Source organism: Simochromis diagramma, unplaced genomic scaffold (assembly GCF_900408965.1).
Source record: "Simochromis diagramma unplaced genomic scaffold, fSimDia1.1 OVJJ01000463.1, whole genome shotgun sequence".
In the NCBI taxonomy this organism is placed as follows: Eukaryota; Metazoa; Chordata; class Actinopteri; order Cichliformes; family Cichlidae; genus Simochromis; species Simochromis diagramma.
Window position 1 is genome coordinate 2,985,659 of NW_024386941.1, and position 11,161 is coordinate 2,996,819.

Here is an 11,161-nt window from a genome sequence, read left to right on the forward strand (position 1 = left end):
CTGGTTAAACGGGATTACCGCAGAGGAGAAACTTCTTTTTTCATTCAATGAGATCCTTGCTTTCAATGATGAAGCTGTCCAGATTGGAAATTGTGCAAATGATGCACTTTCAGTCAAAGAGTTTAAGTGCTGCTGAGCTGCTTTTGTATTCTTATACCAGTGAAATACACTCCATGGTGATTGAGTCTCCTCCTTCTGTGTTTTCAGCCTGTATCTGAGGAGTTCCAAAATGGTGAGGGTTTTGGGTATATTGTTGCATTTCGTGCCAACGGGACACGAGGGTGGAAGGAGAAGATGGTGACTTCCGCAGACTCTACGATGTACAAATACAGGGACGAGACCTTCCCTCCTCTTACCCCCTTTGAAGTGAAGGTTGGTGTCTACAACAATAAGGGAGATGGGCCATTTAGCAAAGTTGTCATCATCCACTCTGCTGAGGGGGGTAAGTTAATATTCATGCTTGTATGAATTTTAAAGACAGAGGAGGAGTTGTTTTCTCCATTAGATCTTCACTGTTGTTTTACAGAGCCAAGGGAAGCGCCGTCTGATGTGAAAGCTTACGGCATTTCTTCCTCAGAAATTAGAGTGACTTGGAAATCGCCCACGCCTGGTCCTGGAAAACCAAGAGGATATGAGGTTTGTATAAATTATATCTGTGATTGTTTCTTTGCACACTTGCGGTGTGTGACATTTTGTAAAACGTTCTCCTTCTTGCATTGTTCTGTCCTTAATTTCTATTAATAGGTCAGCTACTGGAAGGACATGGAGCTGGAGGAGTCAGGAAAAAAACAACAAACTGTAAAAAATGAGACATCGATGGTCTTGACAGGATTAGAGGGGAACAGTGTGTATGCCATTACAGTAAAAGGCTTCAACAGCATTGGCCAAGGTCCTGGCAGTACTGCTGTCACAGCCAAGACCAGGAAACCCCGTGAGTACAGCACTGACACTAATCTCATAATACTATATATGGAATACAGGCTACTTGTTAAGTTTGCTTCCCTGTAAAAAGTGTAGTAATTGACCTAGTTGGCTGAAGCTCTCTTTTAAAGTCTTTTTAAATTTGGACTTTGGGTGTTGTGTTATATCCATAGCTCCTGCTCAGCCACCAGCCAACCTTCACTGGCTTCAGGAGGGCAACAACGTGTCCTTAAGCTGGGACCCCGTGAAGGCAAAAGACAATGAGTCTGATGTCATCGGGTACATGGTAATGATCCATCCTTATATTGTTCAGTTACATAAAATCTGGTAAATTGTTAATGCAGGGAGGAAAAGTTCCCAAACAAAGTATCCTATCCTCGATTTTGCTAAAGATTGATCTCAAACTCTCCTCGTCTCCACATGAGTAGCCGTGTTTATAGTTTATACACTGTGGCAAATAATTATTTGATCCCCTGCTGAATGCGTATGTTTGCTAACTCGCAAAGAAATAAACAGTCTTTAATGTTTATGGTCGTTTCATTTTAATGGAGAGAGACGGGATGTCAACGAAAACAAAAACACATTACATAAAAGTTGAATAATTATTAGGATCAAATAATTATTTCCCCGACTGTATCTTAGAGAAATGATACCTCTCGAAAAGATTGAAAAATGACCTATGATACACAACTATATAAATGCAATAGGTATTACCATTACCTTCAGCAGGGTTTACATTCAAACTACTACTTTCTAATAAAAATTGGCTTGCAGCATTTCTACTGACCTAGTCTTGTAACAAATAAGAATATATCTGCAAATACACTTAGCTTATTTGACCATTTTTTTCTTTCATAGGGGTCTGAATGCACTTTTAGTGTGATATACGAAAAAAAAAAAAAGTGAAGTAAACCTTCAATGTGCATATGTAATGCAGGTGTTACTGAAACAGGAGGGCAGAGGCCACAACCAGGTGACAAGAACCATTAACCCTTCAACCATGCTCTCACTGCCGGAGGGAGGCACTTATGTCATCGAGGTGCGGGCGCTCAGTGAAGGGGGAGAGGGAGCCTTCAGCTCCCAAGTTCGACTTGTCACTTCCTCTGGTAAGCTGGAAGCTGCTTAGTTGCCTCTCTTCTCACTCACATTACATGACCTCTGAAATCCAATTTCTATGCACAAGCTGTTTTCTCTTTGTAGCAATCTTATGTCCTGCCCTTAATTTAGTCACCACAGCTGTTCAGCGAGCCAAGTTTTCTTTGGCTAATACTGTTTTAATTACCTCGCCCACACAAACCTTCCTACTCCTGCACAGCCAATTAACTTCTAAGCAACAGAATGAACCGAAACTTTGCAGTGTTACGTGTGACCAGCCAGATTTTAAAGGCAGTTGCAGTTTTCCTCTTTGTCTCTATATTCCACCAGTCATTTTCCACCCTTCAGGAAAAAGATTATTTCCATGCAGCTACACACTCCCGATATATAGACCACTATATTGAATACATAATTTAGCATTAAAAAGAATTCATCTTTGTATTGACTCTCCTCTCATCCACTTGCTTTCCTTAGGTGTCCGAGCAAAAAGCAACCAGTGCTCAGTGCACTGCCTGCCACAGAGCCTAACATGGACTGCAATCCTCCTGGTTCTTCTGGTGCCTTCAGTTTCCTGGTGAGGCCACGGTGGTGTCCTCACTTTCATGAAGGGAGCCACCAGTCTTCTGCTCCCTTTTTCTCTCTGACTGCCTGCTTGCTTCGGCCTTACCCATCTCAAAGGGCCTGAGGTGTGCTGAAGGGGTTTGATTCTGCCAGTTCACATGCAGCTCTTCAGAGTACCTCCTTTTCAATTCAGTTTTCTTTGAGGCCCCGGACATTTGAGTTGCGCCATTCTTTCCAACATCACAATAGTGTTGTACTGTAGTATACATTATGTGGAAGGATTTGTTTAATCACTTAATTTAACATTATGTGTTCCTCTCAATGACTGGCATCTAACTACTTCCAGACGGCTCCTACAGCTCCGGGGCTCTACAGAGCATGAACAATTCCTTGAAAGCTGCTGTGGTAGTAATACAGGGATCAGCCGACCTGTTTCTTTTCATTACTTATCTGCATCAATTTACCCCTTGGCTGCCTAACAAGCAATGCAGCAGAGGCTCAGTAGAGATAAGTGCATTGTTTTCTTATTCACACATTGAGGAGAAAAAAGTTTTTTTTATGGAACCAAGAATCTTACTATTTCCAGACTTGCTTTTTGTACATTGTGTTACCTTTAGAGAAAAACAGTGGTGTGTGTCAGCTATGTCAAACTCTGTTTTTTGGTAGCAATTAAGCAATGCTTGGTGATACAGTTTGTTAACTGTTGGATGTATGGAAGTAGGAAACAGTGGTTTGGGTACATGCTGTGCCCAAACACATTAATAGACAAAGATAGCTCTGTACGGACTCCTGGTGTCAGTACAAATAAATGTGATGTATATTTTTTAAATGATTGTTTTTGGAATTTCTGACTTTCAGAAAAGAATGTCTGTTCGTATAGGTGTGTGTGCGTGTGTGTCCATGAAATAACTCAAATATCCAGTAGCTACACCCAAGGTATCCAGAAAACCATCTCTGAACACAAAAATGACACAAAAGGGTCAAACATTGAAGCAGACGGACTACAACATCAGGTGCTCATCTTCTGATGACTGCTTCCATCAGGACAACAGGCCATTCATTCACGTATTTAAACTAAAACTCAAATCATATAGAATCTTGCTGAGCTATCACACAGGTTTGCATTTTAAGGAGTCTTGGCCATGTGTCATGTAAGATATGGGTAGATTAAATTTCACATGCGTGGCATTAGAGGCCGCAAAACTTTGTGTGATAAAAGACACTCTGCAGAGCCAAATAGGACAGTATCAAGAGTATCTCTCCTTCCTCCTGGGCTTCTCTCTTGCCTTGTCTGCAGTAAAAGCTTATCTTACAGGGCAGAAATCCAAATGAATTTGCCTCAAGTGTAATTAATGTTAGTATGGAGATCTATAGTCCTAAAGCCTTCTTGCCTGAACCGACCTTTTGCTTCCTCTGCCTCTAGCTCTGTGGACTCTATTACAGAGTCAGAGTAACCTGGCTCACCCGCGCAGGTTCAGACAAGGGTGCTGGCTCAACCACAAGAGATACGACCACACAGCAGAACAGAGGACGAACACTGCTCCGAGCAGTGTCTATCCCATAGATACTCTTCTTTCGGACTTCTCTGTTTTGGTTACGTTCAAAAGGGGAGGATGGTGAGAGTGGTCTCCTCTTTCTAACTTGTACATCATTTCTGTCTGTAGTGCTAAGCATTAAGCTGTTTAATGTCAATGGAGGGGTTTTGTGGTGCTTTTAGCCTGTTCAATGATGTCGGCTCAAACACATGCCTCCACACAAGTGCTAATGTACCAACCTTTAATTATTCATGCAGCACCTGACTGTGTTGGCGCATCTGATTTATGATAATGGATTATGTATCCAGCAAGGGGACCCATTTGGTTCAGAGAGCCAGAAGCTATAGTGTCAGCAATTAAAACATGAACTCCCCCTAGGTTAATGTCAGTGTGTGTGTGTGTGCATGCATGTGGATGTGTGCAGGATATACTGTGCTTTTTAGTAATCTACAGTATATTCAATGGTATTGGGTCTAATGCATATTGCTTGAGATTAAAAAAACAATATTTTTGCTGTTTTTGATGACACTACTTGTAGTTACATTTTGTATGTTAAAAATAGGCTGCTATTACTGTAGTATTTGAATATTTTTAATGACTTGGCCATAGAAATAGACATAAAAATATTACCTTAGGTACATTTTTCTAACGTGTCTATAACCTGACCTACCTGTCTGTAGTGTGACTAAAGGAGTCACACTACACTGGTTTTGATTGGGTTAGCCGCACACCGACTAAAATGTCAAACCGAAAGCGGAGCAACCTTGCTCCGAAAACAATATTTTTGGAATTTAAATTTCAAAACAGATTGGATGATTTGAAGCTAGCATGCCACGTGTAAAGGTTGTCCCCTTGTCATTCTGAGTTAGCTTTCTCTGACACTTGCATCATGCACACAAGGAGGGTGACTCTGCTGTGTCAAAAACAGCCTTTCAAAAAACAACCAGCCAATATCTTCATACTGCCGCTTCATGCATTCCCTGCTGTCCTTCCACTTTATAAAACTTAGAGTCAAGTATTAAATTGTCTTTGCAGCGTTGTTGTTCAGGGAATCGCTTTGTGATTTAGAACTGAGCGATCCCTGTGACTTTGCTTTTGAGGCAGGTCACAGTTTAACACTCGTCCTGAAATTGCCAGAGAAGAACTGCGAAGAAGGGTCCTCCAACAGATGCAGCCGCTACAGTGAGAGGTAAACTGTAATATCATACAGTAAGAGATTTTCACATGCACTTCCATGTTTTTTCACTTAAAAAAAGGTCTTAAATCATACAGTTTTGGACAGATTTATCATGGGAATATGTTTGTTTTCTGAATCTTCTTTTAGGACAATTAGCAGATGCTACTAAATTGAAGGAAATATTTGGTTAATTTTATAGTAGTATGTTTTTAAAGGCTTATATGTGATATAAATCTGATGTAATATAAAATTGTATATATAAATCATTTATTAGCTGTTGAGTCTGCTTTACAGGTCACGCTGTATGTTTTGGTATTTAAATGTAAAAATATTACTCTTGGGACTTCTGATTCTGCAAGCTAATTTGAATTTGTTATTCGAGGTTTCTGTGATGTTTGGATTTTCAGCCTATTGGCCCCCCCGGCAGTGACAGGAATGGCAGAGAATGAGAATTAGGGAAGAATGTGAACAGAAGGATTAAAGGAAGCGCTTTGTAGTGAGAGTCAACAGAAAGCATCGTATTGCATCAGTCCACTAATCATCAAACACGATGTCTTTTGTCCTCTAAAATCATCTTCTTGACCATTTATTCTGAGGAAACCAAAATGCACAGTATGTGCAATATTTTTGACCTTTACATGACATAAAATTGTTTTCCTATTTTTTTCTTGCATCATAATTTATTTTCAGATTGTTATCCTTCCTATTAGCTGTAAATTAATGTCACTTGGTTTGCCGGTTAAGTCTCCAGGTTAAGTAATGTTGTTAAGATATTTGAACAAGTGTTGTTCAATTCAGAATTCAAAAACAAGTGTAGTGTATAAAGTATACCCTCTTCAGAACTAAACCCTGCCTGTGTGCTGGCAGATGGTGTACTATTAAAGGGGAACTTCTTGAAATACGCCAGTTAATCTGATATACTGTGAATCCTCACTCATAAGAAATTAAAGCAAAAGGGCCCCGCAGTGAGGCCTCATTAGGGAGACACATTTAAGAGTAAATCTAAGAAGCGAGAAGACAAATCTGGTTGATTAAACTTTCTTCTTGTTCTTCACACTTTGTGTTTTTCCTCTGTTTCTACTCTAAACATTTACCACTGAAATATAGTAATGAGATATGGGAAAATGTCTGGCGCTTGCTAAATCACATGATGTCTGCCTGCAAATAGTTTCCAAATATGATGTCTCATGCTGCTCAACAGAGAAAAAAATCAACATTTCCTAGATTTTTGCCTGCAGGTGTATTTCCTTTCAGGGAATAAGAGTCACATATGGTGATTTGTTTATACAGATCTTGGAATTCAGCCAAATCCCTGCAGATTGGAGACAGTGGTGATTCAGTTTTGGAGATCCGAGCTACTTTTCTCAAGACCCATTGTGTGAGGAAATATAATGGGATGGATGTGTAAATCTGGGGATAAGGAAGGAGCAGGCTGTATAGGAAGATTTAAAGGTCAAGCAAGAAAGCAGTCAGCTTAGTTTAGACCTCTGCCAAGACCTTATAATCTACCCAGTTAGCAGTTACTTTCACAATTGCACTGTGCAGATAGCTGAATATATAAAAGTAGACTAAATTTGACCCAAAGGTGACACATCCATGAAGGTCAGGGGGTCACCAATTTCATAATATCTGTTTCTAAGGGAAGCAATAACAAACACAATGAATTATCTATAAGAGTAATGTATGACACATACATTGTTGCAATGGTCTAAGGGTAATAGTGTTCATGAGGAGTTTTGTGCAAGTTTTTCAGGACCAGTTTGAAGCTTGGTTCAAGCACCCTGAATAAATATATTCAGCTACACAGTTTTGTTGACCTTAAAGTATCTTAATAAGATTGTGGTTCTGTTTTCAATTTGCTCATATCTAAAGTTGTCTGTAACTCTGTATGGCACACTGTCATTAAAATTTCACATTAAAAAGTAACATCGGGCAGAGGTTAGGACTGATAGGAATTCAGCTATTTAATCTAGAGGCATCTCACAATATTCTTACTTACTTGTGGATTTAGCATGATCTGAAATCATTAAAAGCATATATTATATGCCCCATAGAGCTATGTTCAAGTCAATCCAGTAGGCATGCATGAAAGTACTTGACTGCCCAGCAATCATTTTATACGTTCTTAGTTTAAACCCCAGTTATTTTATTTCTCGTTGCTTAAATAGAAATGAAAAGTAGTTTCAGAAAGACTCTCAAAAATTAAACATTTTAAGGCTATAGGGAATGTAGAGTGAATCCACACGATAATATCTAATTGTTTCTAAATTGCAGAACAGAAAAAGAGCAGTCATCACTTCCTTTTCAAAGAGGTAACTATTAGTAGTAGTATTTTTTTTTCATTGGCCATCAATGGGCCATTCATTAAAACTACACAGGTGACATTTATTGTGCATGTTGAAAGTTCTACCAAAAATGATCTGAAATGTATTGTTTCCTTGTAAATTGTATGTAATTTCATTAGTATAACCTTCTGGTTTTTTGTCTAGGTTATGGGTATAATGTGCTACTTTTTTACAATCTTCATAGTAAGTAGATTCAAAGATAATACCTAATGTTTTATTCATTGCTTTTAGAATCAGATGAATCAAAGTCCTATCGGTGTCTTTAATGCACTGGCTTCTTTCCTGATTGAACTGTCCTGTCCTGCCACTAAGACCTTGCTGCAGCCCCCATTCTCTATTTTCCATGACAGAAGGAGACAAAGGTAAATGTAGGGTTTATCCTTGGTCTGAAGTCTGGCTGTGCAAGAGAGCATCCAGTTCATCGCTTGGCCTTTTACTGCATCATTGCCTACTTTATAGTAAAGCCAGGTGCAGCGAACCTTTCGTAGAGCTGACATATTGCCTGATTTAAAGATTCCCTGGGCGGCAGGCCACAGTAAAACCTGGATCAGTTGAAGGAATCTGAGGGTTCCTTTAAAGTGAAACTAAGTCACAAAACAGTAAAGAGGTCACACTATTCTGCTTCTTTTTGGTATTCCTCTGTAAGTTTAAATTGGCTGGATTATCTCAAAGCTCCATATTTGCTCATTCTGCTGCTGCACTGAAACACGTGTGAATTTCCATGACTGATAGAATAAAGTCGAATCCGTGTCTGGCAGCTTCTTTCTTCATCTGGCTTGACTGAAATATTGATTTTCAAAAGTTTCACAATGTTCAAATCTTCAGTGTGCAAATTGCTCATCTATTCAGTTATGGAACCACTTGAGGAAGGATTTCAAATAATTTCATGTTGCACTTCTTACTTGAGTGACTGTTAATTTCATCTGGATATTTGAAAAATGAAAACCCACTACCCCTTGACTGCACCTAGAAATTCTGTCCATAAAAAAAAATCAGTCAGAGTTGTGGCAGAGTTCAACACCCACCAGGAACCAGCCTGACTTGTTGTTGGAAATGTGAACTAGCATCTCGATGTTATATGGGGACTGCATAGCCCATAACAATAGCCCATACTCTGAAAGCAACTCCTCAGGACACAGGTCAAATGCCTCCTGCATTCAAGCTTGGACTCTCCAGGTGGACTCCTCCTCGTCTGTTCCCTGGCATAGACCTTCACATGGAGGCTGAGGAGTGTGAACTGCTAGAAGTTGGAACACATCCACCAGTCCCCATTCTTAAGGTGAGAACCAATACCGTGGTCCAAATTTCCATGCAATGTTATAGAGGTGTGTCACAAAAAGAGGGCACATCATCCATCCCGTGGGCTCTGCCACCATGGAGTTCTTTAACTACCTCAGGGACTCTTCCCACATCCCCAGAGTCTGCTTCCTGAAAGTGTAAGTGGATTTGAGGAGAACCTCAAAATATTCTTTCTAATTCCTAACTTTCCTTTTAATTGCAGACAACAGCACATCATCCCAAATGAATATAGTGCGAGTACAGCATAGCTTCACCCTTCTGAATCACCTGACAGTTTCAGAGTCACTACTAGGCTAACCAAAAGTTTTGCTCCATGGCCTCAATGAACTGCTCCCACAACAACGTTTTCAGGTTTTGTTTTTTCCTGTTTGCAAGAGTGCTAACCACTCTGCCACACTTGGCCTGCAGGTACCCACTACCTGACTCTGAAATCCCACAAGCCAACCGATTTTAAAAAAAAAAAAAAAAAAAAAAAAGACTTCCTCTTCAGCTTAACAGCTCAATTTACTTCTGGTGGGTGTGTCCACCATCTAGTTATTGCCAGGCAGAAAAATTACAGTCACAGCTCAGTGCATCATCCTCAGCAACGAAGGTTCAGAACATGGTTCACTCAGACTGAACATCCACAGCCTCCCTCAGAGTGCTGTCCCTCAGATTTCTGCCAGAGGTTGAAGTTGAAGATATCTTTGACTGGAGTCTCTGCCAGTCGCTCTGAGTCTCACTGTATATGTGGGCACACCAGGTCTGTCCAGAATCCTCCCCCACCAGCTGATCCAACTCACCACCAGGTGAGTCAGCGCCTCTTTTCACCCGAGTGTCCAAGACAGAGAGTGAGCAAAATCATTTATTAGTTTAAAGTAAGTTTAAGTTCACACTTTGTATGCAGGACTTTTGTGATATCCCCCTCTGATAATTCTGCTTCCACCCAAATGAATTGGATGTTAATACATTTTGTTTGTGGTACTCGCAGTATTAAAAATCTCAGCATCAGTGCTTTAATGACAACAATGTCATGTGCTCTGGATATTTTACAGGTTTTTATGGGAAACAGTGTCTACTAAGAAAAGGACACGCGGTCTAGTGGACCAGAGCTGGCCAGCCAAAGCAACAAATCTGACCCCACTTGATGGTTTTCCAAAGAGTGTTTTTTTTTGTCATAAAAATGAGCTGCTGTTTCTATTTTAATGATACCAGCTTTATTTCACAGTAAACATCTAAATGTCCACAAGTTGAATAAATTTCAGTTCAATAAAGTAAAACACTATTGTTTACTTTCAAAGTACCCTACATGCGAATACTTGTGCTGTTGTAAATTCACTGTGATCTAAAATGTACATTTTTATCTGCAGGTAGTATCTGATCTTTATAGCAGCAAAAATTAAATTAAACTAATATAACTACAGCAGTGCCAGAGTTTATTTTAATTTAGTCTACTCTGCAGAATAAAATAGCTATTGACAATCGCTGGTCATTTTGGTGTATACTTCATATGGCCTGCAGGCAATCAACATCTAAAGGGTGGCTACAACAATGATACTTGTAGAATCAATACCTGGATCAATACTGTACATAGTGTCAATACGCTCAGGGCTTTAATCATTCATCTCTGATGTCTTGCACAAGGTTCTGTCAATGCGTCTTTCCGGTATAACAGCTTCACATCCTCAAAGCCCAACAGTAACCTGAGGTATAGTCCAACATGAGCGTCGGCATCCTCCTAGATTTTTGAGTGAAACCAGACATACACATATGCTACAGAATCAATATACAGGGAGTGCAGCTGTTGTAAGGCCATGATAAATGGGACAGACTTGAGGTGATTGAGCATGTCTGCTCCGATGGTGGTGCATTTAAATTGGGCTGTGCGTGTAAATGTTTTCCCTTAATTGGTAGCCAGAAGAGGTTTATCACCCGAGGTGAATACAGATTTGCAACATGGCAACTGAAAAGAAATTCAATTCAGATTTAATGAGCTTAAGACTGGATATCTAAGTTCACATTGATAGGCTGAGGAGAAAGAAACTTCTTGTTTTACTGACAGTTATATATATACCTTTTCTTCTTAGTTTTTTAACTGTGATTAATTTTCTAGGTTTGACCAATTGACTTTAAGCTGAAATGAAGTAATTGCTCTTTACCCTTCATCGTGCTACGTGTTTCCCTGTGTGGTAGGTTTAGCAGACTGATTTTTTTTTCCCTTTCTTTAAAAAAAAGGGGCTAAGTTTAAT

General features: G+C 39.7%; 1 protein-coding gene across 4 annotated transcripts in view; it reads left to right on the plus strand.

Annotated features, from left to right (window-relative positions):
• cntn5 (contactin 5) overlaps positions 1-9,354 on the plus strand; it is a 119,002-nt gene extending 109,648 nt beyond the window's left edge. For all 4 annotated transcript variants that reach the window (XM_040037625.1, XM_040037626.1, XM_040037627.1 and 1 more), the window contains 6 exons: positions 208-442; positions 527-636; positions 745-931; positions 1,095-1,207; positions 1,859-2,027; positions 2,491-9,354. In XM_040037625.1, coding sequence (XP_039893559.1) covers positions 208-442; positions 527-636; positions 745-931; positions 1,095-1,207; positions 1,859-2,027; positions 2,491-2,594 — 918 coding nt within the window. In that variant the 3' untranslated portion in view covers positions 2,595-9,354. The remainder of the gene's footprint in view (positions 1-207; positions 443-526; positions 637-744; positions 932-1,094; positions 1,208-1,858; positions 2,028-2,490) is intronic.
• The last annotated feature ends 1,807 nt before the right edge of the window (positions 9,355-11,161 follow it).